The 27,771-nt window shown below is 46.8% G+C and overlaps 1 protein-coding gene across 6 annotated transcripts; it reads left to right on the top strand.

The window, feature by feature from the left end:
- Nucleotides 1-27,762, top strand: SEPTIN6 (septin 6). 6 transcript variants are annotated; one of them, XM_051630727.1, is made up of 11 exons: nt 1-112; nt 6,732-6,846; nt 13,967-14,162; nt 14,708-14,894; nt 15,127-15,288; nt 18,508-18,604; nt 18,836-19,004; nt 19,562-19,694; nt 20,356-20,546; nt 22,449-22,492; nt 25,014-26,004. In XM_051630727.1, exons 1-10 carry the CDS (start codon nt 86-88, stop codon nt 22,450-22,452), a joined length of 1,281 nt encoding a protein of 426 aa, XP_051486687.1. In that variant the 5' UTR covers nt 1-85; the 3' UTR covers nt 22,453-22,492; nt 25,014-26,004. The 6 variants fall into 6 exon arrangements, with proteins under 6 accessions (XP_051486687.1, XP_051486686.1, XP_051486684.1 ...); XM_051630726.1 differs by lacking the exons at nt 22,449-22,492; nt 25,014-26,004 and adding an exon at nt 27,244-27,762; XM_051630724.1 differs by lacking the exons at nt 22,449-22,492; nt 25,014-26,004 and adding an exon at nt 26,061-26,178.
- Nucleotides 27,763-27,771: the final 9 nt, after the last annotated feature.

Raw genomic sequence — 27,771 nt, 5'->3', positions numbered from 1 at the left:
GCCGCAGCGAGTCCCCCCCTCGCCGTGCGCGGTGGGAGCGCCCGGAGCCGCCCGGCGGGGCGGGCGCTGTGGCGGGCGCGCAGCGATGGCGGCGGCCGAGGTGGCGCGGCAGGTGGGAGCGGGGCCGGGCAGGCCCGGGGCGCCGGGCCGGGGCGGGCAGGGCCGAGGGAGCCGGGTCGGGGCGCGGGCTGCGGGGGCATCGGCCTGAGGCCTCCCGCGGGCTGCGGGGCTCGGCCCGGGAAGGCGGCGGCCTCGCGGGGAGGTCGGGGCTTGGGGGCCGCTCTGAAAGGATCCGGGATTACCTGGGGGCAGTTTGGGGTACCCCCCGCTGGCTGCGGGGCGGCAGCCCGACCCGGCGACCTTGGGCTGCCGGCACCGGGGTGGGCCCGGGGATCCTGCCCTGCCGGTCCCTCCGTCCCTGGGCCGCAGAGGGACCCGCCGTGCAGCCCGGGTTGCTGGGGAGGTGTCACCCGGGACTCGTGCCCTGGGCTGGGGCCGCGCCGTGGTGGGCGAGGCTCTCCCAGGCATCCCCGTCCCTCCAGGGATGCTGTTCTCCCAAGGAATCTGTCATCCCGTGCTCGTTCCTGCGTGACGGGGGGAAGGTCGCCAGCCCAGAACCGTGTGTTGTAGAGGAGCCGTGGGAGACCACGCCAAACATTGGCACCACATCCCATCCCCGTGGCACTTTGTCACCGAGGGTTCCCCCGCAGTGTCCCCAGCTGCCTATGGGCACACTTGCTGCTACCGGTGCTCGCCTCCCTTCCCAGCCCCTCGCCTCCCTTCCCAGCCCCTCGCCTCCCTTCCCAGCCCCTCGCCTCCCTTCCCAGCCCCTCGCCTCCCTTCCTAGCACGGCACAAAGCTCTGTGTGTGTCTGTGGAGAATTATCCAGAAGAGAAGTGGAGGGAGTTGAACCACCTCTGCATTTGTTAGAGAAATGCTAATGTGGCATCTGTAACACGTTTGCATGCGGAAGCGTTTTGTCTGTGATTTGATGGGCTTCCAGCTTTCCTGTCCATGTGTTAGAACAGAATTAATACTTGAGATGAATGCTTGCCGTTTCGTCTTCAAAGCAGTAGGTTTTAGCATGGACCCAGTCTTGTTGAACGGGTAGATGTAGCCATTCCTTGCCAGTTCATGATGTTACTTCCTCCTGGACGTACCCATTGCCTTGTATGTGACTGCCAAGGTATGTAAAGTGACTCACTTGCTCCCCTGTCTTTTTAAGAAATTGAGTGTTAGGTTGTCCTAAGATAATGTCCAGGAGTTTCAGACATCTGCGAGTGGCCTGGAATGAATTATGATACAGCACAGCCTCTCCTTGGAGGCAAAAGAGAAAGCTAGCTGAGAGACAGGAAATGATTGTGCTGCGAGTTGAGAATGTCTTTGTCCAGACACTTGTCAGCCCAGGTCTTGGGTATCTGGCTGTGGCAGTGGCTGGAGGAGCTGTCAGCCTGGTGACAGAGCCCTGTGCACGCTGACAGGATAAACGTGAGAGCTGTGGCTGGAGTGTGGGGGAGTTGGGGTCACCATCCTCCCTCTGTCCCAGTGAACCCTTCACCTAAACCCACATTTATTGTGGACATGGTCAGTGAAAGCTGCTCCCGCCTGGGCAGGCAGAGCGGCCCCGTCACCACCGAGCTGAGGCCTGTCCTCTCCCTGCGTGGGAGGTGCAGGTCTGAACACTGGGACCGCGGGATGTGTCCACAGGGGGATGTGTCCACCCTGCTCCCCTGGGGTGCAGGGTGGGTGCAGAGGACTGGCTTGCCAGGCACTGTCCAACTCTCGGTCTCTATAGTTCAGCTCAGAAAAATCATTAAGACTGCTGATCTAGATAATGTATTTTTTAATTGCTGGAGAAGACTTCTTCTGGGAACGTATCCAAACAGGATGGTGTTTCTGCAGCCCTTTGACACAAGGGCATAAAGAAATGAAATCTTAAGAGCTGTCAGAGATTTTGGAAGCACTTGACCGATCATGAATGTTGAAAGGCTGAATGATGCAGTGTGTCTGAAAAGGGTGGTCAGTGGTCAGGAGCTTTGGTGAGACATTTCTTGCTTTCTGTTGTGGCCGATTCAGAACTGTTTCTCTCCCTCTTTTCTGTTGTTTTTCTTTTATACTCGTCCTGACAATGTCAGCCAAGCAAAGAGAAGAAATGCAAACTCTTGATCCACACTTTACATTCCTGCTTTGCATTTATCTCTTGGAGGATGTTTTATACTGTCTGCTGGATAATTCTCTCATTGCATAAGAGAATTATACATTTGTACAAGTGAGAAGTAATTGGTACAAGTGTTGCTCTAATTTGCTGTTTAATGAGAGCCAAATGCAGTCTGGGGAAGTGAATGCTGTAATACCGAGGTCATGAGAGGGGATCTGATGTGCTGGCTTGAAGATGATGATGTGGAAACCCAAATTCAGGTTCTGCCTTGCTTTGCAATTTGTTATTTGAGTTCTCATGCAAGAGTTGTCTCAAGTACAGGAATTAACCCCCTGGGTCTTGGCATTCCAAGGTGTCATAGGGGCAGGGGAGTGGCTGCAGTGAGCTTGGGCAGCAGTGGTGGAGCTCAGAGAGCTTGATTTGTTTTCCTTGTGGGATGGTTGCTGCTGTGTTCTTTGTGGCCTTTGGAAATCCTCTGAAGGGGGTCTTCAAGGCCTTGGTGTCTGAAGAGATTCTCATCTGGGTAGAGGTGGGAAATTGTGTTAGAGGTACTAAATGTCAGCTGTCAGTTTCCTCAACAGAAGCACTCTTTTCAATTAGATGCAGAAGAAGGGTTATACTGCAGTCTTTGGGAGTCTTTTCTTCTTGTGCAGACCCCATTTGAGCACTAGGACCCTTGGGTTCAGAGCTGTAGCATTCTTTATTTGCTATGCTCTGCCTCCCTGTCTCCAAATGGAGGCTTTTCCTTTGCCGTGGTGTCTTTTTTTCATTATTCCTTTAGTCCAGGCCATCAGAAGTTGTCCTGAGCATGGAGCACTGATGTTTGCAGTGAGCAGCACCATTGTGTGTCCCTGGAGGACACTGTGCTTTGTCTCCACAGAGCAGTAGTGGCCTGTCAGGGCTCTGGGGACTCTTAACAGCTGACAGTGCTGCTGTGCCTACCTGTCCTGTAAAGCAGATCAAGGCAGAGATGCACATTCAGCAAGGTTTTCCTCTAATCGTTTTTTCATCCTGAGGACCCTGGAGTGATTCAAAAGCCTGGATTATAAATCTTGCTCGCTTAATGTAAGCTAACATCTAACGTGCAGTGCTTTCAGGCTTGGTCATTTATTACAACATCTTTGTATTTCCCATGCATTTCTGGTAGTTCTCTGTAAGACTTAGAGTAGGCAGCCATGGTGTCTGTGTAATGAAGAAGCCCTGATAAAAGATGTGTAAATCCTCCAAAGACAGGGAAAAAATAAAATAGCCTCTCCAAGTGGCTGTTCCTTACTTTCACTCTGCAATAGCCCTGCTTGGTAATTCAGCAAGAGAGCGTGTTGCTCTTTTCATCTTGTTTGTGGCAAACACATTTTGCTTCCTGCTGAGCAACAACAGCCCATTCTATCCAAGCGGGGGTCACTCTGTGTATATGGGGGAAAAAAAGCATCTGGTATCTTGGTGTGGTGCCAGTGTTCACACTGGCTTCCCAGAGATTCTGTTTTTGTCTTTGTTCCAAGATGCTAACTTTAAAATAGAGAGTACTGAGGGACTCTGCCATCCAGCTCTCAGTGATGCTTGTGGAAAAAGCCTTCACACAGGCAGTAGTCAAACCTTGCTTGCCTTGTTGATACCTCTTTTTATATGCTTCAAATTTGACCTGAAAGATTGTTTTTGAAGATAAATAACAGAAGATGGCTCTGGAACACTTTTTCAACAAAAGTCTTATAAGCTGAACATTGTTCAGATTTCAACAAGGTAATCCAAACCTGCATGTAATGAACAGACAGGATGACTAATCACTGTGCTCATATGTTGTTTATGATGGTGCTGTTTATATATAGCAATGTTCTGGATGCAGAGACACCACTTGGTGTGTGAAGACTGGTGGATTGCACTGTTTCTTGGTGGATCACACAGAAAATGTCTCTTTCCTCTCTGCAGGTTTGTTAATTGCTGGCAGCTTTCTGATGTGTGCCAAAACTGGTCTGACCTTAAAACATCATTTCTTACTTTTTTCCACCACATATGATCTGCTGATGCTTTGGAATAGCAGGCTTTGGATTTTTAGCAAGAGCGGGGCATTACAGCTCATGGCTGTGTACTTAACATGAAGGCTCATCTGGTGCGACTGGAAATCAGATTTTGCAGTACTTATTTCCTGGCCTGTAGCAGATGTGAAGTGTGGTTTAACTGCATTATAGAATCACAGGTTACAAGAAAAAGAGGCTACAGGAAATGACTTGTGAGCTGAATTCTGTGCGATGGTAAATGCCTCCTCTCAGCCAAGAGTGGCTTAACTTCTACTGTTTATTTTATTCCATCTGGATCACACTTATATTTAGGGATGAGGAGAAGATTTGTTCTTAATGAGAGCCTACACTCCCACCCACACTTCCTAGGGAGAATAGTGTTCAAACAGCCTTCCAACAGTGCAGTTTTAAGGCTGAGTGTTAAAAATACACTTGATATTTCTCTTCTCCTAGGAAGAGTGTTGCCTGTGGTTGGTTCTCTCTTGGGTCTTTGTGGACTCTGTCCACTCCTCTGCTCCTCACCGGGGCCGTGGTGCTCTTGCTGCAGATTAAACACTGCCATGAGATACCCCAGTGCTGGGTTTTTGTTTTGGTGAAAGCAGCTTAGGACAGTTTAGGTGTGTCATCACAAAATCTGTGTGCCTGATGGTCACCCTTTCTTCTGCTTTAGCTGTTTGTGAGTTATTTGGCCTCAGAGCTGCAGCCTCAGAAGGCAAAAATAGAATCTGCTGGGGAACTCAAGCTCTTTCCTGATAAACATGTCATTTGGAGGCAAGGTGCTCAGGAATTAATAAAGCGCCATAATTGGTGAACATCTTGGCAGGAAGAGTCAGACTAATACACAAAATATGGCCAAGGGGAAACATATTTACACATCACAGGGTGGTAAGTATGGTTAATGGCTGAAGTGTATTTGGAGCCTCGTATTGGGAAAAAAACCCCATACCAGCTAAACAGTGGCAAGGCAAGTGATCATACCCTAACAGGCTGCTTTAGTAAATGCATTCCTTGGGGATGTTTTCCTTGCCTAAAATACCAGTGCCATTAACAGAAGAGGGAAAACCAGTAAGCCTGTCCCTATGAACCGACTTTCAGGATAGGTGAAAACATGATTCTGAAAGAGTTAGTTAACAATTACACCCTATAAACTGTTGTCTTTTGGCTGTAGTATTTCTTGCAAACTTCTGATGCCCCTGAATGGCCAGAAGGGTATTTTCTGTATTTGACACTAAAATACATTGTTAAAGCCTTTGCTTCAGAGAGGGAAATACCTTTTGGGGGGGCTGCAGGAGGGGAACTTCCCAGTGCACACAAACTCACAGGGTTAGCACCAACTGTCCATTTTGCATGATACCTTTTCTGAGGCTGAGCCCCTGCATGCAGTGTATGGCTGTCTGTTGTGTGGGTTTGGAGCCCAGAGCACCTTGGAACCACATCAGCCTTTGTGCTGGGTGTGGAGCTCAACCTGAGCAGGAGCTGGAGCCCGAGCCCTTCTGCTTCCTGGGGGAGTAAGGGGATGCCTGGCCAGGGAGGCTGGGTTGGTGGTGTCAGGTACAGCAGAGAGCAGAGCATGGGAGCAGCTTCTCATGAAGTCGTTTGGGTGTCTGGGCAGGGGCAGCCTATGCCCCCCAGCAGGCAGGTTTGGGTACCTCTGCTTCCACAACCCCATGCAGGCTCCCTCCTGCTGAGGTTATGTGGTTATGAGCAGCTCAGTTCTGGGTGCTTTTTCTCAGCTTTTTTTCCTTCTCCGTTCCCAGCTTTGAGAGCTATGCTGCCAAGGTTGGATAGCAATACTCAGAGCTGGAGAAGACCTGCTGTCTTGCGTGTTCTGGCCACCAACCCGTGCAACCATCTTCTTTGCAGCTTCCTTCAATGATCCCTGATTTTCTGGTGCTAATGGCCATTTTATAGATTTGGATGAACTCCTGTTTGCAGTCTGAGATTTTAATCTTTGCAATAATATGGAAGATATTGCTGTGTTTGATGGCTCAAAGGCTGTATTCCCTGCTGTTTCTGTGCTTTGCAGAGGCAGTGTGTTGGGGTTGTTCAACTACTACATGTAGATACAGTTTTCCCAACCACTTCTGACTCGTTTCTATAGTTGTGGCTGTGGATGTGAATTCCATGTGAGTTACAGATCACATTAAGTTAATTTTAACAGGCTTATGGGAGGAGGCATCATTAATGCATTCCTTTGCACAAGAGATTCCTTGTGTTTTCAGTATAAGTTGAGACTTGAACGTCTACATAATTTCTCAGGAAACAACAGTTTTGCCACCTCTTTATTTCAGCAGGTGTGTTTGGGTGTGTGTTTTGCACAGTTTAATATTATTCCTGACAGGGCTACCTTCTAATGGGTGGCAAATGAAACGTTCTGTTTGTGCCGTCTGGATTTGTTATGGAGGAGAGGGAAGCACACTGACATGGTTTACACTGTACAATTTACAGGATAGATGCAAATCTCTGCTCAGACTGTGCAGTTCCACTTGGGAGGTCCTAAGGGTTTATACAGATAAGATTGTTTTGCTTGAAAATGAGACAACTATTTCTTTGTATTTCAGGGTGAAGGCTGTCGTACTGTCCCGCTTTCCGGACACGTAGGATTTGACAGTTTGCCTGACCAGCTGGTTAATAAGTCAGTTAATCATGGGTTTTGTTTCAACATCCTGTGTGTGGGTGAGTATTTCCATTTTGGGAAGTTCTCTTGCTGAAAAGGGTTTCTCTGCTGCTGGATGTAGCTTGTAGGTGATAGAGTTAACAAGGTAGCTTTGATTTAAGTTTCCCCCATTGTTCTGTCTGTTTTCAATAACAAGATTCACCCTGGGAAATCCCTGCTGAGGTTATGCAGTATGGCTTTCTACCAAGCAGTGAACCATAGAAATAAGATGTCTAAAATCCCAGGCTTTTATTACTATATTTATTTTCCTAGTATGTTTCAATTTCATGTTTTTAAGAGAAAATAGGTACTCATGCCAGAGAACTTTATTCTGAAGTTTTCTTTGGTTAGGTATTGAATTATTAGAATTATTTTAACAAAATACCAGTCATGCTCCTCTTAAATCACTAAAAGCTATTTTTTTTTCTCCTCCCTTCTGTGCATACTTGAATTAAAATAGTGTCTGGCCAAGCCTTAGCTGGTGATACAATTCTCCAAGCTGCCATGTGGTGTGGATCTCAGCTGGGGCCTGGCGCTGCAGTGGGACGTGGTGTCTGTCCCTGCAGCGTCTGCCCATCTGACAGGTCTTCCCCAGGCTTAGGATCCCAAATGGTCCCTCCTTGGAGGCACTCCTGAGTAACAGAAGTAGTGTCTTGTATGGCTTTGGTATGGCAGTTTGATAAGGTGGGTAAAGAAATTAATAAGAGAGATTTAGTAATTGTCTGATAGGACAGTTAGTTTGGTTTACTGATGCCGGTGCCCTGCCTCTGGGAGCACGAGGTTACTGTGTGGCCATGGCTGTTTGGAGTAAGCCCCCTGTCTGCAGATGCTCCCAGCAGTGCCTGGTGACAGAGGGGAGAGCTACAGCTGTGGATACCTCCTGGGGACTCAGCCTAGCTGCTGGTCAGCTCTGCACCCACACAAAGGCTGTCTCCCCTCTGTGGGAGATGCAGCTCATGGTAGGGACCTGGTGTTTGCCCAGGACAGGGTTGAGTCTGAGAGGAGAGTCACAGATCAAGGAGAGGGGAGCAGAGCCCTGTTAAGTGGAGCTGAGAAAAAAACTTTCCCTGACAATGGCATTCACGTGAGATGATAAACTCTGCTGACAAGTGGAGGTCACTGTCAGGCTGAGTCGCCAGATGATTTCCACAGAACATGAATGTGATAAGACCTAGTGAAACCCTTGTTCCAAAGATCGAAGTCTTACACCATTTCCTTTTGCATTTATTGAGCTGCTGTGGCTTTTTTTACAAGTTACAGGTGCAACAGTGGATGCCTCCTGTGGTTATATGTTCACTTTGATGTGTGGAGAGTTGAATGCTTCTGCTTTCCTCTTTGTAGGACAAAAATTGAATGAATTAATAGCTTGTTGATCTGAATAACAAGGAGCCGCCAAGATCAATGCACATTAGTTATTAATGTCAGTCTTCTATGAATAGTAATAACACAGACATGGTCGATCTTTAAATGAATAAACTCTTTAGAAAAAATTAATAAGCTTCATTAGAAAAGGATCTGCAAATCTTGAGTTGAGGAGGTCAGGATTTTAAATGTCTTTTAAGAGTTGTCTGGTGACTATAAACGTGTGATAACAAAGTTAAACTCTTAAACATCCTGAAGAAAGAAAACAAAAAGTCCCAGAGTCCATCTGTCACTTATTCTCACTTGTACAGCAGGAGTTTGGGGTGAAAAATTGGAAGAACAGGGAGCAAATGAGGATTGGAGCCAACAAACAACAAATAGGTGAACTGATCCCATAGAAAGGTTCTTCATTGCTTCCTGTTTTTCAGCTATGTGGGGCATCTGTTGGAGGAAAAATCCAATGACAATTTTGCTGTGCTCCATACTGGATCTGAGCCACCGGTTCCTCCAGCTCCCAGTGGAGGAGCCAAGGAAAGCTTCAGAAATGACTCTCAGCAACATATCCAGAGCAGAGCAATTTTTAGCTCTTCTCATGCTGAAAGCTGTCTCCGCTTTGAGTTTAGAGCCAAAGATAGAGTGAATGAGCAAACCTCTCATAAGAAGTTAGGGGTTGTGGATGGCTTCTCTGATACTTTATTCCTCTGTAATAAAACATTAGTTGCCTCTTAGTTCAGTGCAAAAGCTGGTGAAGTATTTAATGGCTGAGACCTTTTGTGCTATCTGTATTTCTCAGTGAGATGGGGAAAAGAAAGAGGAAGAATAGGCTGACGTTTTGTGATGAAAACTTTCTCAGTTTTGGCCAGGGTAGATTATAATTGCATTAGGTGAGTATTCCGTTATGAGTAGGAGTTTCCCCCTCCTGGGATTTGCAGAGGATTTGTTCTAAGCAGCCTGTTCAGTGCAGTGAGAAACAGCTATTTTGTGGCAGAAACACCTTCTCTTCTCCCAGGAGCTGTACCACAGCTCTGTGCGCTCTCTCTCCCCAGATGAGTGAGTCCCTTGGCATGCAGGAGCTCTCACCGGCTGGGTCAGGGAGGGATGCACACAGCTTTCCTTGTGCAGAGCTGCTCTCTGCCCTCCAGCAGGCAGCTTTCTGTGGGTTGATGAGCTGTACAGCCTGGAATTTGCCCAGTGGTTGTTTTTGAAGTCACTGGTGCAACGAGCTGAGGAGAGAACGGGGTCTCTCCAACCTAAAGGCCATCTGTCTCCTCAGCCCTCTCCTGCCCCCTCACCCCTGGACCCTGGGGCAACCTGTGGCAGCTGGGTGGTCCTCTGAGGTGCTTCATGTTGCTCCCATGGTGATCCCATGTTGCTCCTCTTGTCCCCACAGCTCAGCCTTTGCCTTGTGATAGGTGAATCGTGCCACATCTCAGAATGCCTGTCAGATGAAAAGAACTGTTTTTTTCTCTCTCTGAGGGAGGTGGCCTTATCGGGCTGAGCTGCCTTAGGGCTTGTCTCAACAAACCTGCTACATTGGATTAGCTCCCATTTCTTCAGATGAAGGGGTGCATGTGTCTACGTTTTCTTTAAGATTGAATTATTTGATATCTGGAGCCACAGTTGTTAATCTCATGAAGGACAGGTGTTGCTCTCTAGTGAAAGGGTGCTCCAGGGAAAGCTGCTGGATGCCTTTGAACAGGGAAATACTCCAGGGCCTCCTCTGTCCTCCCACAGAGCTGACTGAGGATGGTATGACTGGGCCCTCTAAAATCCTAAGTGATGTGGAGAAGGGGGCCAGCAAGTAGTTGTTTGTTGTTTCACTTAACATGTACTAGGGAAAAACAAATTAAATTCCACTAAAAAGGAGGTAGAGATTTTGTGGTGTAATTCAGCTTACTGCTGTGGGGTGCTCAGGATGTTGAAATCTCTGTGGAAGAAGGAATCCATGAGGGTGCATTCAGTACAAAAATCATAGAATCATTTAGATTGGAAAAACCCTTTAAGATCATCAAGTCCAACCTTTAACCCTACTCTACCATGTTTAACCCTACCCCTGAACCATATCCCCAGGCACCTCATCTATACACTTTTGAACCCACCCAGGGATGGTGACTCAACCACCTCTCTGGGCAGCCTGTTCCAATGCCTGACAGCTCTTTCAGAGAAAAAAAATTCATAATATCCAGCCTCAACCTCCCCTGGTGTAGCTATACCCATGTAGCAGTACCCATTTTGGTTTGGGAAGCTGGGAACTTCCCAGAAGACTGAGCATTTGTTGTGTGCACAGCTTCTTCTGTTCCTTCACCCTACCTGCTGGCCAGTGTCAGAGGCAGGTATGGTAGCACCTCACCTCCTGCTGCCTTTTGGCACCAGCTGTGCCTGGTCACCAGCTGGAGGGCCCCAGAGAGTGTGAGCAGTGTCCTGTCTGGGCAGTACAGAGGGCACAGTCTGTCCCAGTGTGGAGGATCTCTGTGGAGTAGCTGAAGGGAGCAGAGTGGTGCTTTTCCCAGCTGTGTTTCTGCACATGGTGCCACAGCTTCCTCAATGAGGGATTTGATGAACCATTTCCATCCTGTGTACTTGTGCACGGAGCATCTCTCACGGGACTGACAAAAGATGTGGGGAGCCCAGCACAGCATCTCTATCTTGGTAGGCTATGGGGTGTTAAGAGTGGATGGTGCCTTCTGGGCACTGGTGTAGGGTTGTTGCATGTCCAGAGCCTGACTGGTGTGGTGCCTCTTGCATATTTTTTTAAAATTTATTTTTTGTGTGTCAGACTTTAACAGCAAAAACCCATTCCATGATGAAAGGCACAACTCCAAGGCTGTTGAGTAGCTGTCAGAGCTTCCTGGTGCAGAACACTAGCAGTAAAGGTCACCCTCCCTGCCCTGTCCTCCCCACAGCCCTTTGCCAGCCCTGCTTCAGGAGAGGAGACCACTGCTGAGCTGCATAATCCTGAAGTATGGTTTTGGAGCTCAAACCACATGTGTGCCTCTAAGCCTGACATCAGGAAATAATCTCCCTGCCAAGGACGTCTCTCACTCCAGCTGCATACACCACTGCTTTTTCTGCGGGAATTCTGCCTCCCTTAATCCCCATTCATCCTTTCTGCTTTTTTGGAGAAGATTCCAGCGCTGTCAGCTGGAACGAGCACAGACTACTTGTCCTTTTCATCAGACCATCTGTTCCATCTGGACTCCTGTCCTTACAAGAAGCAGTTGGCACCATTTACATCTTCCAGCCAGCAGAAAGTTGCCTCTGTGTCAGTTAGAAACTCCCAGGAGATTCAGAAATCCCTTCAGTCATTTTGCCCTTCAAAGTAGCACTGCTCCCTAGCTCTGGTTGTATTTAACACAGCAGAGCTCTATATTGACATCTTCAATCTTTTACCATCTCATATCACTCCACCAGTGTTAATGTCATGTCTCTTTTAGCTGAGATGGAGTATGAAAGCATGTTCCATCTTTAAAGTTTGCCTGCATCTCTTTATGCACTTCTCCTGGCCCCTCTGAGAGTTGAAGTCACTCCTTCTTGAAACAACACCTAGATTGATTTAAAGTAGGTGATAATTAGCAGGTTCAGGATGCAGTTAAACAGCAGTCTTGGCCTCACATTAACACCTTTTGCCCTAAAGAAGGAGGGAGGCAGAAAGAGGTGGTTTACACAGTGTTGTGTTTGCCTGGAAGCTTGCGTGATTGACTGCTGACCTTGTGTATCTGCTGCAGAGAGCAGCTCCCTGCCCTGTCATCGCTGCTCGAACACCCCAGGGATGCCTTCCCAGCAGGACAAGCTCAAGTGTCCCAAGATGCCTTGTCAGGGATCCTGGCGTTTGCAGGCAAGCAGCTGACTCCCTGCTCTGTCCCACCCATCCCTTGGCAGGGGCTCTGGAAACGCTGCAGCCTTCTCAGGCTGTTTAGATTTTTGTCTTTTTTTTTTACACTGCTCTTTTCCTGGAATCCCAGAGAAAGGCCTGGCAGGGTGGTGCTGGCTGGCTGCTGTTAACTCTCAAAACGCCCATCCAAACTGTGCTGATGAGCTGGTCTGCTGTGCTTTGTGCACCTGCTCCCCAGTTGGGGCACATGGTGCCCCAAAAGCCCAGACTGCAAAAAAGACTTGCCATGATCAGCCAAGAGTCTTCTGATGTTCCAGCTCATTCCCCCGTGACAGGGATAACCCCGTGCTCTGCTGGGTGTCCCTCTGTTTCTCAGAGCACTCTGGTTGGCCATGCTGTAGATGTGGCTGATCCATGGATGTAGCACAAGTGGTTGCAGCAACCCCAGCTCCTGATGCTGGCTCCTTCTCCCCTTTGGGTTGCAAATGAGATTGGTGCAAAGAGCTGTTCTGGCTGTAGCTGCCATCAATCAGTGATGGAGCACAATCTCTTAGTTGGCTCCTGGGCAGATCTGCAGCTCAAGGTGTACATTGACTTTCAAATGTTAATGAATCTTGCTGCCTTATGGAAAGATACTTGATATATGATCCTGGCAATCAGAGACCGCTCAGTTCCCAGAGCAGCGGATGTTTGTCCTGCCTGCCTGTCGTGTACTTCAGCCTTGAGTGAGAGAAGTCCCTCTGGGGCTGTGAGAGAGGAATTTGCTTGCTTCCAGGAAAGGTTTGGACAGGGAGGATGGGGAGGAGTTTCTCCTGGTTGAATTGGGTATTTCATGCAAGTTTTGGATCTGTTGCAGAGCTCTGAGCCTACAAAAATAAGGTCTTTACTTCTGAGCAATGTAGGAAAATGATGAAGTTGTCTTGGTTAGGAGCTGAGGGCTGTGGGAGGGAGGGGAAAGGCTTCGTGCAGACATGGTCTCCCTGTGGTCCTGCAGTGGGGCTGGAGGAGCAGCCTTCACAGTGGGTGGGGCTCAACTGGCTCCTGGAGTTTCAGTAAAAGCCATCTGGGCAGCTCAGAAATCGATGGTTGCCCGAAAGCAACAGCCTTGGCAGGGCAGCAGACCAGACTGCTCACGGGTTTAGCACGGAGTCAGGTCCTCTGAGCTGGGAAAGCTGGCTCTGTTGTCAGAGCGTGGCAGGGGAGGCTGCCCTGGACATGAATGCATGGAGTGGCTTGGTTTTTCTGGGCTGTGTCTAAAACAAATTTAAGACTGGTTTCTAGGATTTGTCTCATCCTTTCAGACACAGAAATAGTTCCTCAATGATAGATGGCATCCAAATAGCAGTTGAATGCTGCAGAACTTTAGGAAGCAGTTTTTGGAGTATTGTGTAACTTGCATAGCCCCTAAGATATGGAAACCAGATATTACAGAATGTTCCCTCCCAGTGTAGAAGGCTGATCTGTTGTGGGTATAAAAAACCAACTGTACAGCTTGCTGTAGGACTAGAACCAACTCTCAGTGTGTCTACTCAGAAGGAGGCTATTTCAGTGGCTGCTTATTAGAGACAGATTCATCTGGAGCATCTTTTTTTGGAAATGGCAATGAGCCCCATTCTGCCTTCTGTTTTTATAATGAAAACAGCATCCTCTGTAGTGTAGTTGTGGGTTTATTCAGGATCTGAACGATGTTTTCCCCATGGCCTTTTCACCTCTTTCTTTTCATCTCTATTTTCTACCGATATTAATGGCCATTAGACTGTGAAATGTAATTTGCCCAGAATACAGACCTCCCATTGTACATGGCTTTCTGCTTGCCAGATGATCCCTTTGGAGCATGAGATCTGCTTTCATTTGCTACAATTTCACCCCTGTTAATGGTTGGAAGCTGAAAGGCCAAGCCATATTAATATTCAACAGAACATTTCAACTCTGTTTTTCTCCAACAGGGGAAACTGGCCTCGGGAAGTCCACTCTCATGGACACACTTTTCAACACCAAGTTTGAAGGTGACCCAGCATCTCACTCACAGCCTGGGGTCCAGCTGAAATCCAATACCTATGACCTGCAGGAGAGCAATGTCAACCTCAAATTGACTATTGTCAGCACAGTTGGCTTTGGGGATCAAATCAACAAAGAGGACAGGTGAGTGAAGGGAGAGAGAGGATGTATTATGACCTGGTTTTCTCATACAAGGTCTCACCCTGTGCCCTAGTTGGGCTAGACTGTGCTGTACAATTTTCCTGCTTTCTTTTTGTGGGTTGTCCTGGTTGTCTCTTTGGGATGGGCAGGTGGAAGAGAGGACAGAGGCTGTAGGGTGTCAGCACTGCTCCAGCTATCAAAGCGGCCTTTCTCATGCTGTCAGAGCAATATCTGCCCTGCTGGGAGCCTTCTCACCCTCACATTTCAATGTATGAGAGTTTGCTTTTCCTGGAGGGGGTGGTGTGTCTCCTGTCCTCTGCTCAGCCTCCAATATTGTGTTTTGTCAAAAAGGCTTCTAGAGTCTGATGGAAGAACACACCTCCTTGTCACCAGTGCAACTTTAAAATTTCTTACATGTGGGGAGGAAGGGAGATTGAGAGAATTTATCTTGGGAAGTGAAATCAGCTTGTTTGTTAAAAGCCAGCAAAGGAGCCCTGTGTTTCTTTTCTGACTGAAAGATTTATAACTTCTTTCTTTTGTCACCAAAGCTATAAGCCCATTGTCGAGTTCATTGATGCTCAGTTTGAAGCCTACTTGCAGGAAGAACTGAAGATAAAGAGGGTCTTGCACAACTACCATGACACCCGAATCCATGCTTGCTTGTACTTCATTGCTCCGACAGGCCACTCACTGAAATCCCTAGACCTGGTGACAATGAAGAAGCTTGACAGCAAGGTAGGCACGTTTAACTCTTACTGGGCAGGTTTGCTGCGTGTGTGGTGGAAAGGCTGCTGCTTCTCCAGAGCATGTCTCCCCACCTTGAATAGCCCTTATGCAAGTAGAGATGACAGGGTGGGTCATCTAGTAGATTTAATGAGCACTTTTAAGTTTTGTAATTTGTATTGCAGACTTGGAAAAACTCCCTGGAGCAAAGCTGACAACTTCTTACGACTCTCTTCCTTTCTAGGTGAACATCATTCCCATCATTGCCAAATCTGATGCCATTTCCAAGAGTGAGCTGACCAAATTTAAAATCAAAATCACAAGTGAACTGGTCAGTAACGGGGTTCAGATCTACCAGTTCCCAACAGACGATGAATCAGTGGCAGAGATAAATGGGACAATGAATGTAAGTGACTCAGCACTTCTTCCTCTCCCAGAACAACATTGTCACTGTAGGGATTGGTGGCCCATTTTCTTAAATCAAATTTCCCTTTTATTTTGTGTCTTACAACCAGAGGATTTCACAGGGATCCCATTCTTGTGGTGGCTAGCAGAGCCTTGTGGTAGGCTTCTCTGGTGGGCTTTTCTAGTCAGAAAGCAGACTGTCTTTTAACTCCTTCCTTGTCCTAATGCGTATCTGTTGAGGGACTTGAAGGAAATGGGACAGATGGTGAAGCCTGGCTGTGTGGGGCAAGGACAGTCCTGGGTTATGAATTAATCAGATGGATACTGCCTGTCTGGTGTGAGGGGCAGGCTGCTATAGACACACACCTCTCTGCTCCTCTCCCTGTGTTTTCTGTACAGTTTTCCTCTCCCGGGCTGGTGTTTCCTGCAAAGCCCTGCCTCCATGGGTGTCTCCTCGTGCCTGTGGCTATCCTTACAGCAGATCCTTCAGCTGGGGGAGCTGTTGTTTTATTATTGACCAAGTTACTTAGCTAGGTCTTTGGTCTCATTTGTCCTTTTGGCTCTGGTGCTCTTGGCTAGAACAGGTGGGCAGGGGATTACAAAGTGGGTGGTTAGAGCAGTGTCTTCGCTTGAGCTACATCCAAGTGCTGATGTGAGAATAAAACACAAGGGTGGGACCAGAGGCCCGTGAAGCCCAGTGGCTCTACCCTAAACATCTGCTTTTGGTCACTTTTGTAGTATATAAGAAGAGGGGGAATGTATATGATGCTTTACTTCCCCCAAATACTTCCCCAGTGTCTGACCCTATTCAGCTCAAGGGTTTCTCCACGTTTCTGTCCCACACATCACCTAATGCCCTCCCACCACTGAACTTCCATGATCATCTGGCAAGGAGTTACACAGCTTAACCAGCAATGTGTGAGAAACAGTACACAGCTCAGGCCAAGCATGTCTCAAGGTGCCTGAAGGTGCTTGTTCTGGCTCTGGTCTTGCCAGCATTGTGAGTGCCTGTCTGTGGCTCCCTGCAGATGGAGCAAAGTGTCCCAAGGCCCCTCTGGCAGCACATCTTGACCATGCTCCCATTTTCCAAAAGGGTTTTTACAGGAAAGCAAGCATGGAAAGTTGCTTGCTTAGCTGTTGTTGATGAAATACCAGTCTTGCTGACGTACCTTTGTGCTGTTTCTTGATCCACTATTGGTAGTTATGGAGTCTTGTGGAGAGGCCTGAAAGATGCACGAAGTTTGTCCTAACGTAAGAGCTGTCAGTGGTGGTTTCCTGGTCAGGGTGATGGCACCTTTCTCAGTGCTTAGTGCTTCACTGTATAGGAATACAGTTACTCCTGGAAATGACGATGCAACATCACACCATCCTCAAGGAACCAGAGGTGTGATGAGAAAGGGAGAAGTCTTCTCCCCTTGGCCCTCCTGAGGCTGGAGGTAAAACTCTGTTCATCATTTGTCTCAGCCATTTCTGTGTCTGCTGGGAGGGAATTGCTGTCTCAGGTTGTAGATGTTCTGGGTTGTGTCAGCTACTGCACAGAGAGATGAACTCTTTAAATCCTCCATTAAACTGGTATAAATAATAATTACCAGATTTATGGGGACTAAGCAGGCCAGAATCTGAATCTGATCAAGGCAGTTTTGCAGACCTGGAAAACTTGTATCCAAATACTGATTTTATGTGCATTGTAAGACAAATCTGCTTATGCTTCAGGTCAGCTTGTGGAGGGATTGAGACCAGTAGAAGAGCCACAGTGGGTGAATTTAGATTTGTGACTTAAATTACCAATTTTAGTCATGGTTAAGATTGAAGAATGGGAAACTTTGATATAGATCAGTTGCCTTGACATTTATGTTTGTACTTACCTACAGAAAGCTTAATTGTCTTTGCCTGTTACACATCAACATCTTTGAAAGGTTGTAAATGCAGTCTTTATACTTAAGTAGTGCTTCTTGGTGATCAGCACCTTCTCTGAATCAATCACTTCTCTTTTATTTTTAATTTTTATTTCCTTTTTTGACTACAGAGAAAATTGAGATTGGTCTTTTGCTACTTAATGTTTTGCCTGTAACCTGCATTCATTGTCTTCCGCTTGAAAAGTAAAATTAGACTTTACTTCTGAGCCTAGAGAGGTGTCAGGAGTATTTCTGTTCCAACTCTGCTGAGCTTGCACTGGGCAAGTCTCTTAATGTCTCCGCAGAAGGCAAAAAAAGTATCTTTACAGAGAAGTCACTGTTTTTTATTTCTGAGTTTTTGAAAAGCAAATTGCTCTTGTTCTTAGCCTTCGGGTACTTGTAACAAATGTTCTCTCTGGAGTATGTCTCAGCTTGAGGAGCGTAGCAAGGCACAGCTGAACTGGTGGTACAGCTCTGCTCTGCTGTCCCCAGGGTCCCTCTTCATGGGTGTGATCCTTGGATTTGGCCTCCTTTGTCCTCTGGCTGTGCAGCCACCTAGCAGTGGCTGCACGTAGTGTCAACGTCATGAGGATTTTATAAAGCCCTTGGCACTCCTTTGGGTTTCTCAGAAGCAGTTTTGATAAAGGAGTGCTGTGGAATGTGGGAGAGGAGGTGCTGAGGGCTCAGCACAGACCAAGGAATGCTGAGTCCTTCCCAGCTCAGCCTGGGACAGACCTTGGGGCACACGTGGACACAGAGGCTGACCTGGTGCAGGGACGTGTCCAGCCCTTCCTCACCAGGGCTGAAGCAAGTGAGCAGGACAGAGCTCTGAGTCTGGGGGTGAAGGAGGAATGCCAGTCTCATGATATGGTAGAGTGAGTTGTCTTGTGCTCCAGTGTGAGCTGAGGAAGTGGTGGCGGGTTAAAATCAAGAAGGCTCCAAGACCTCTTTTATTGCTTCTGTGCTTGTGCAGATGTTCTCCTCAGCCACGGCAAGCCCTGGGAGAGCACCGCAGCCTGAGCTGCGCAGCGCGTCGTTAGAGCTGTCAGGCTGCTGCTGGTCTGCCACTGGCTCATCTCACCTGAGACCCTGTGGCTGGGAGGATCAGCCAGGTAGAGGATATAGAGTGGTAGCACTAGCAAGGTTTCCAAAAAGGATCCTCCCTTCTCCCCCCTTGTCTTGGGCTAGTGACCAGTGACTAGACTCGCTGAGATTAACGTGTGCGCAGTGGCTGTCTTGCTCAGTGGCTGTGCTGATGATCCCTGTGCTGGCCAGTCAGCCAGAGCTGAGAGGGACTAATGAGGGTGTCACCAAATGTGTTCCAGGCCCACTTGCCGTTTGCAGTGATCGGGAGCACGGAGGAGCTGAAAATAGGAAACAAAATGATGAAGGCTCGTCAGTACCCTTGGGGCACAGTGCAGGGTGAGTTGAGTCCTGGGGTTTTCGTGGCATGAGGCAGTGGGTGCTCATGAGGGGAGCGAGGGCCTGCTGGGCTTTAATACCTCATTGTTAAATCCTTGTGTCAGGCCTGTGGTGACAGTTTTCCCTGCTCGGAAGGGCTGCTAAACCTGTTGGAGGAATAGACAGGTGGGGAATGTGGGAAGAGACCTTTGTTTCTGCCCCCATCTTACTCCTTCTCACGTCTCCTTACAGTGGAGAACGAGGCTCACTGTGACTTTGTGAAGCTGCGGGAGATGCTGATCCGTGTGAACATGGAGGACCTTCGGGAGCAGACCCACACACGCCACTACGAGCTCTACAGGCGGTGTAAGCTGGAAGAGATGGGATTCAAGGACACTGATCCAGACAGCAAACCCTTCAGGTGGGATGAGCTTTAAGGTCCCTTCCAACCCAAACCATTCTATGATTCTTTGATCCTTGGAGGAGACAGGAGAGCTTGAGAGAGGCATTGCTGGATGCGCTGCACGTGTGTGTGTATGTGTGTGTCCTTGAGAGAGCATGTAAAGAACCAATGCAGCAAGGAAACCTGCCAGGTCAGATAAATGCAGACTTCAGCAAAGGTGCTGGCTGAGTGAGAGAAGGTTAAAACACAGAGAGCGTGTGCAGGATCGACCATGAAACTGCAAGTATAGGAATAGAAATGTCCATGCTGCAGAGATACAGCAGTGTTCCTCTGGACTAGTGTTTGTTGCCAGCTGGTCTCTTTGAATTGCCCAACATTCAATGTACAGAAAAGGACAACACCTTACCGACCCCAGAAATGGTTGAATAAAGAAGATCTTGGGCACACGTGGGTGGGTACGTAGTGAATGTCCTGTGGTGAGCAGTATTCATGGTGAGGGGCTGATTTCAGAGGCTCAGGGGAAGCAGAGCTTGTCCCAGGTGATATCACTGGACTTTCCTTTTGTTTTTTTTTAGCTTACAAGAAACTTATGAAGCCAAAAGAAATGAGTTTTTGGGGGAACTGCAGAAAAAGGAAGAGGCAATGAGGCAAATGTTTGTCCAGAGGGTCAAGGAAAAAGAAGCAGAGCTGAAGGAGGCTGAAAAAGAGGTGAAGACTGCACTACTTGTTTCTTCGAGGTTGTGAGTGATAGATCCACTCCCGAGCAGGTTGCTGCTGCCAAAGCACTTTCTGCAGAGTGTGGTTTAGGACTTTCTTATCTAGAACTCTAAAGTTTAACCTGAGGTCATGGTGACATTAAGGTGTTCATCCTGCGGGACAAAACTAGATCACAATGCTTGTAGTGTCCAATTTACTGTGCCACGAAAGTGACATAGTCTTGATTCTGATGGAGAGTTGCAGTGTGGCATAATTCAAGGAGAGAAACAGCCCTTGATATAAACTTGATATATAAAAAATATATCCATACAACTTCCTTAGTGTTATGAAAAATCCATTAATTTACTGATCTTTAAAGAGGACTAAGGTGGAGGCGCCTGGAAATGGATTAAATATTTTGACTATTATGCTCTCCCAGTCCTCTGTTTTTAGTCTGTGCAATGGTGCATCACTAGAGCACTGCCTGTTTGTAAGCTGTTGTGGAAGGAGACTGTTCCCTGCCCTGCAGTGTCCGCTCAGGGGGCTATAAATTATTAGAGACCAACTGAGACTTGCAGGCTCAGATCCCATGGGATCCTTCCATTGTCCTCTTTTCCTGTGAGCAGAATATCTGGAAGTGCTGGGTCCTGCTCACCTCTCTCTTTCCCTCTAGCTGCACGAAAAGTTTGATCGCCTGAAGAAGTTACATCAGGATGAAAAAAAGAAGCTGGAGGATAAGAAGAAGTCTCTGGATGATGAAGTAAATGCATTTAAACAAAGGAAGACAGCAGCTGAATTGCTCCAATCTCAAGCTCAGCAGGCTGGAGGATCCCAGACTCTTAAAAGAGATAAGGAAAGAAAAAAGTAAGTTGCTAACCCAGTGACATTTGCTTTTTGGCAATGGTTCTCCTTTACTGTTTTTCTGGGTGTTCATGTCTCTCTCCCAACCTAGCCAGTCTTTACTGGGGGAATGTTTGCAGCCAGATTTAATCCCCAGTAAGGCTGAGCAGTAGCTGGAAGCAATTTACCTTTAGCTGTCATGCTGAGGAGCAGGGATGCTAACCTCCCTCATTGCTTGCTGACAGTGTGTGAGAGGATGAACTAATTTTCATTCCCCGAGATTTCCTGCTTCTCCTTTGGTCTGTCAGTGCTTGTAATGAAGTGGAACAATATTAGCTGCCAAGGCTAGGATTAGGGTGTGGGAAGTAGGGGATGTCCCCTACCCCCAGAGATGAGAGTGTCCTGTCTCAGGGTCTTTCTTGTTTAGGTTGGGAAAAAGCTTTTACTGTGGGAATTATTCAGGGAGACCAATAGTCTTGAATTCCAGAATCTGCAAGATCAGTTGTAGCTCCCAGTTAGTGCTAGTACTCTTCTCCAGCCCTAAATCAGCTTTTTGCCCTCCACAGAAACAATGAGAGATACTGTGTGGCTTTAGCAGGAGTTTCCCATGCCAGGGACTGGTGCAACAGGATCCAGCCCCTCCTCAGGTTCTGCAGTACCCGTGCCAGGCTCCTGAAGCTCTGCAGTTGCTCAAGAGCCACCAGCTGTACAGCTGAACAGTCCTCCTGGCTCACCTAGGAGTGAACAGTTCCTTTTCTCCTCCTCACTGTGGTAGTTTCCCAAATGGAATGCTGTGCCACCTTAGCACGTGTATAAAGACCAGTGCCCACATAAACAAGGGTCTGGTTTCTGTGCCCCTCTGCACATTCCTGGGGCAAATCCAGAGCAAATCTTGCCTGCAGTACACAGTCTTCAGTACATGGAGAAGTGCTGTTAATATGAACAATATGGCATGTGCCCGAAGAGCTGACAGGACTGTTTGTCAGGGAAGTAGCCCTTGACTGTCAAGCTTGGAATCAAATGAGACAGGAGAGTAAAAACCCGATAACCAGAATGAGATCCTGGTTTAGTCGTTTTAGTTTTGAGCTGGAGCTGCTTCAATGTCAACATTCTTCTGCGATGAGCAATTAGCGCTGCCCTTTTCCCGCTTGTCCGCTCCTTTTTCCACTGCGTATTTTGATTTGCTCCTTCGAATTACCTTCAGGGGGTTTTAATATCTTTTCATGCTGAGGAGCCTGAGACTGACTGGGGACAGACTTCTCTCCCTAGCCTGGACTGTCTAAGGAATACACAACTGAGTTCTTTTATGCTTAGAGCCCTCAGACTTCTGCACACTGAGGACTGCAGACTTCAGCCCTGAGATCAGCCAGGGTCAGGAGCACAGAAGAGGGAGATGACTTGTCCTGTAGTATGAGCAGTTAGTTGCTGTGGCCCAAGACACACGCTTGTTCCTAGAAGCAGTTCTGATGTCCAAAGAGCTGCTTAACACCAAGCACATTCATATGGAAAAGCATTGGTACTGTCCTTGTTGGTTAAGGACACAGGAGGGCACCGGAAACTCCATTAAGAGAAAGGTCTGTGCTTTGGTGAGACTTGGGAAGGTATTAGGAGGCCTCTCTGCTCCAGGAAAGTAGCTGTGTTAGAAATAGTGTTGCTTTCTTTACTCTGTAACTTCTCCAATTGTTCTTAATAATTCATTTCAGTATTTAGATCATACATATCTCAAACAATCCATGAATTTCACAAGCTGTAGCTTAATTTTATCTTGTTTACTTGTGGCTGGCAGTACACTAGCCTTTTTCTTTCACAGGTGACTCAAACCTAAACTCTGCAATTTGCACTAATCATGACTTAGTTTCTTTTTTGTTGTTGTTGTTTTACATCATTGTCATCATGATTAGCTCTTACATGTATGCTGTTTTACAGTTAGCTGCTGTTTGGCTGCATGGTGCATGAGGCACATTGTCCTGGTAAGCGTCATTAACTAATATATACCTCACAGTGGGATCAGTTACACCTCCTAAAAAAGCAGACCTTGTGCAAGTCCAGAAGCCTATTAAGTATTATTTCTGTCTTACTCTGCTTTCACCCTTACTATACATGCTCTACCAGTCTCTGTCTACATATACAGTTGTAGAAAAAGGATGCAATGCAGTTTGTCTGTAAAGATTCTACAAAGTAAAATGCAGAGAGACTCAATATTAGGATGTAAAACGTAAAAAAATGAGGATTGGGTCCTCTTCCCTTTAAACATTCCTGGGACTTTGTTGACTCTGTTTTCTTTAGTCCATATCCCTTAGAAATAAATTGTATTCTTTAATCACATAGGCCATGTTGATACTATGGCAACAATTGCTATGGAGATGTGGTGATGGTAGAGCCCAGCTAGTCTCAGATATGTCTTTTCCCTTTCTCCTCCTTGTCCCCCACCCCTCCAAGTTGTAATGGTAACTTGTGGTTACACTGCAGGGGAGGGTAGATGCAAGACTAGTTTCTATCCCACCTTCACCTACTAACAGATGGTAAAATCTGCCAAACCTGGAGCTTTCCTTTGTCCCAAAGCACCAGAGAATCACCAGACTGTGTGTGTGTATGAGTGTGTGTGTATGTGTGAGGGGACATTAAAGAAGCTACTGCCAAGTAACCAAACCAATATTCACCTGCTGAGTGATCAGAGTTGATTGTCCAAAACCACAGGAGATGATGGGCTGAGAATTTAGCAGATAGTGAAGGTTCTGAAGATAGACAGAGAGTTTGTGACATTTTTAACAGTCAGATGGGTCACCCATGGATTGGATATGCAGTTCTAGCAGACAAGACACAGAACCACACTGCTGGGGCTGTGCCAGCTGCGCCCACAGTCAGGGTAAGGCTAGTGGTAGCAGAGGGCTGTATTCAAGACATGTCCAGAAATCCTGCTAGAGCACTTTGTCCCTGAAAAAGGCCAATGCTTGAGTTTCCAAGGAGTTTTGCCAAGGCGTGGAGAGTTCCCACTGGAGCGGAGCCTTGTCACCAGTGTTATGCTGTGAGTTGGCTCTTTTCCACTTGCTGTGACTCTGTCCAGGGTGTCTCTTCATGTGAGCAGGGATGGAATGTGGCCACATGGTCATGGGCAGGCTTGTGGAACAGACAAGGTTGCCTGAAAGGGTTAGCAAACCTGGCTTAAGCAAGTGTCAGCAGTGCAGGGTGCTAGCATCTGTTGTAAAATGAAGGCTCATTTAAACAGACACCTAAGAGATGCACCTGCCTGGCAGGAAAGCAGCATCCTCGTTAGGGTTATTAGTTAAACTGCTAATGATAGTGGTCTGCTTATAGCTAGGTTGAGTGTGTTTAATTGAGCCTTTTAATTTGCTGTTGATTCTCTGGTGAGGGGAAAAAGAAAGCTCCCACAGGAATGTCGGTCTTCTTGACAGAGCAGCAATACTTATTATCCCAGGACAGCACCCCAGGCTGAGGTGAGCCGGTCTCTTGGAGAAGGGACCTGTTGGAAAACAGCACTTAACTATAAAACACCATAAAAACTCATCCTCAGGTCCACCCTTCCCTGCAGGCAAAGCAAGGATTTACATTCTCTCCAGGATACAGTCCAAACTAACTTACGGTCTGCCCTTAAATAGGGAAAAGCTGATTCCAGGATTCCTTCCCTCTTAGCTCCACCAAAGGAAATGGAAAAGCAAGTAAACATTACACTGGCAGTGAGAGGCATTTGAATTTAATTTCAATGGGATGTTCTTCTACTTAACAGAAGAGCTTCAGAAGGGTCTTGCACTGACTTGAACTGGAGCTTGCAGTCATCTTGAGAAGTCCCTTTGAATTAATGTCTCTGCTGCCAACTGTAACTGTAAAACAATGGAAAGAAGAGTTCTCTGCTTATCAGGCTCTGAATGTGGAAAAGTAAGCTCAAAGACTTAACAGTGTTCATTCTGGTGCCAAGTACGAAGACATGACTAAAGTGCAGTCAGAGTGAACATTACTGATTTTTGTTGGTTTTGGATTGCTTTTGGCAGCCCTTATAACTGTACTCTGTTGTGTGCCAGACTTTAAATCAAATTAAGTTTTTTGTTCTCACTATACAAATGCAGACAGTGCCTTTTTCAATGGGCATTTGTCCTTCCTAAATTAAATATGTATATATGGTACTTTTCCAGAATTCAGAAAAATACTCTCCATATTGATCCATAAAGTATTGCAGGGCTCCACTGTTTTGCAAGGATACAAACAAGTCACAGTTGATGAGCCCTGTAGCTTGCAAAACTGTGAAAGGATTGTTTTAGAAGATAAATTTGATTCATCCCACTGCTGAGTGTGTGCGTGCGTGTGTGTGTGCATGTGTGTGTCTGCATAAAGCATGTTTTGTAATCAAATTAAACCTTATTAACACTGAGCAACATTTCTCTGCGCGCGTGTGTGTGTTAGGAAACATTTATATTCATATTTTATTTTGTCATTAATCCATAAAACCATTAATCTGCCTTTTTCTTTCATTTTCAGTTCGGGTTTCCTGTAGAGCCTTTCCCTTCACACCAGAAGCGAATGCCCCCACATTCGGTTAACCCGCAGCTCTCCCGTTGTGCCTGTCTGCTCCCCCTGCCTCCCTGCTCCCCTTCCCGCCCTCACCGCCTTGTTTTACAGCGAGAGGCCTCACCCCTGGCTCCTCGGGGCCGTGGGTGTTATTGTGAAGAGCTCAGCCTGCCTGGAAGTGCCCAGAGGTGCTGGTTGCTGACACCTCTTCCCCTGGGCAGCCCAGCCCTGGCAGGGCCGATGTCCCTCTCGGGGTGGTGTGGCAGGAGGGCACAGCAGCTCTGTGGGGTGGGACCTGCTGTCTGCCCAGCCTGGCTGCTCTTCCGCCTTCGTAATTTGCTGTAGCTAACCCCTCATTATCCCCCCACCCCGTGCTGCCACATGTGTCTCAGATAATTTTTAAGGACTTTTTGCAAAACTTGACATCCTCACAGGCCAAACCTCTTAGTCCCCAGGCCTGGGGGGTTCTCAAACTTGGATCCACGGTTTGCAACTAAGTGTTCTCTGAATGCTGCAGGGGTCACGAAGGATCTCTTGCCTTGTCTCCCTCTCAGTGTGCTGGCCTGGATGCACATCCTGGATCCAACCTCAGGGAAAGCTGGACACCTTGCTGTACATATCAGTGTTTGTGAAGAAAGACGATGATGTTTCTTTGACTTTCTTCTCAGTGATTCCAACAATTACTGGTTTTAATGCAAAAAGTATTAGCTTTTTTTTCTTTTTTTTTTAATTAGGCATCTGTTTAGAAGTGAACAGATGCTGGCAGGTTGCTTCTCATATTTTCTATTCAGCAAAAGCCTTATTTTACTGCAAGATTTGCACTTTGAAAAGGAGGGTATTTTGCTCACCGTGGCCAGGAGTTCACTCTGGCCAAGTGCAACTGTAGTTTGCCTGCAGGTGTCTTCTGTGTGTATTTTCGGATGAGTTTTGTTTTTAAATAAAGACTTCATCAGACAGTGAATTCTGGTTAACATTCACTTTTTTTGTTTTTTTGTTCTCTTTGCCCTTCTTTTACAGTAACCCATGGCTCTGTACTGAGTAATTACCCCTGAATACAATGGGCTGGAATGGACCTTCGTTTACTTGTTAAATTGGAGGGTCTAATAAAACGTGACAGCATTTCAGCTGTGACCTTTCCGTGGTGTTACCCTTGCTCTCTCCTCCTTCCTCATTGTGATTCTGTCTTTACTGTGTACTGGCAGTTGTTGCTTTATTAAACAATGTAACATTAGTCCAAGTGAGGTTTGGGATGCTGCAGCTTTCAGCCCTACAATTTTTTTTTTTCCCCTCTCTCCTGGTCCCTCTCCACCCGGATAAATAAGGGATGTGGAAATAAGTTCTGTGAGTTATTTTTGCTGGCAAAATAACAATGCAGTTTAAATGTATTTATTGGTGACGTTAACATGACAACACCACCTTAGTTTAATTATTCCATAGTTCAGAGATAAAAATTCTCTTCACTTTGTATTTGGTGTCATTTCCATGACATCACCTATCTTTTATTATTTGGCTAATTCATGCTACCTGCAGACTAGCATGTAGTCCTCATTTCCACTTCAGACTTGCTTGTTGTGACCCTGATCCTTCAGTCTCATGATGTGCAGGCCGAGTTCTGTGTCTGTGGGTGAATCCACACGCCCTGGCCCCACTGAAAGATCAGGATGCTTGCTACCTAACGTTTGCAACAAAAACCCTTCAGAGCCTGGCTGTTTGGAAGGTGAGCACACCTCAGAGGTGGCTGTGATGGGTCATGCTGGTTTTAGTCCAGGCCACTGCTGCTGATGTTACCAGAAGGCTGGTCTGGAGCTGTTCCTGCATTCAGCTTCTCCTGGCAGCAGCAAACTCCCATAACCAGTCAGGATCTGTCAGTGACTCCTACATTATCTCCTAAAAGAACCGTTTAATGTGGCTTTTTTTTTTTTTTTTTTACCATATTGCAGGTCACTGGGTGTTCTTCCAGACCATTTGCCTTACTAGAATGTTGTTTAAGGTTATGTAAAGTCTTAAAAAGACTTGAAAGAAAAAAGGTTTTTACTTGGGTGGTTTCCTTGAAATACCTGAGGTACCACAAGGAGGTTCCGTCTCTCCTGTCAGCTGATGTCGTGTTGCATCTCTTCTTCCTGCTTTTTGAATGTCTTTCTCTTTTTTGCTAATCTTCTGTTTTTTTCTCTTTTTTTTTTTCCCTTTTCTCTCTCTGTAGCTTTTTTTAATCTGTCTTCGCCAGCTGCACTGGGTCTGAGGGAGAAGACTGCCACTTCTAGAAGAGTTTAAGGGTCTTATGTCAGGGGAGGGGGGGGAACAAAATCTTCAGTGTTAGTGTTTTGGAAAGAAGCTCTTTTACTGACTTGCATGGTATCTAAAATTGAAGTGTCTTGTAATTTGTGTGACAAGACAGGGTAACTGGGGGAGGGAACTGATTCTTTACCTGAATTTTTGAAGAGCAACAGAAATGTGGTATTTGGACTAACCATGTAGCAAATACATTTTCAAACGTTGTTATGGGCATATTTTTTTTTTCTAATTTTGTCTTTAATAATATAAATGTCATGGGCTTCTGTGAGGTGTGAAGCCTGAGGAATATTTTCAATATGCTGTTATTTGATTGGTTTGGGAAACTGTGCATTCAGAGTCAAAGGGAATACGAACATGGTGCAATTCGGTCTGTTGGCAGCCACGAAAATATTTAACAAAGAAATAAAGTAAGAACTGTGTGTTTTCATTGGTGTCC

This window comes from Apus apus, chromosome 12, assembly GCF_020740795.1.
Source record: "Apus apus isolate bApuApu2 chromosome 12, bApuApu2.pri.cur, whole genome shotgun sequence".
Taxonomy (NCBI): Eukaryota; Metazoa; Chordata; class Aves; order Apodiformes; family Apodidae; genus Apus; species Apus apus.
The sequence above is the reverse complement of the archived record's forward strand: the minus strand, read 5'-3'. Positions and strand labels throughout refer to the sequence as shown.

Coding starts and splice junctions, on each gene's coding strand:
- SEPTIN6 (XM_051630721.1), top strand. CDS start 86: ATGGCGGCGGCCGAGGTGGCGCGGCAG. Junction 18,605..18,835: donor CCCTTGGGGCACAGTGCAGG/GTGAGTTGAGTC, acceptor GTCTCCTTACAG/TGGAGAACGAGGCTCACTGT. Junction 20,547..25,560: donor AGAGATAAGGAAAGAAAAAA/GTAAGTTGCTAA, acceptor TGAATGCTGCAG/GGGTCACGAAGGATCTCTTG.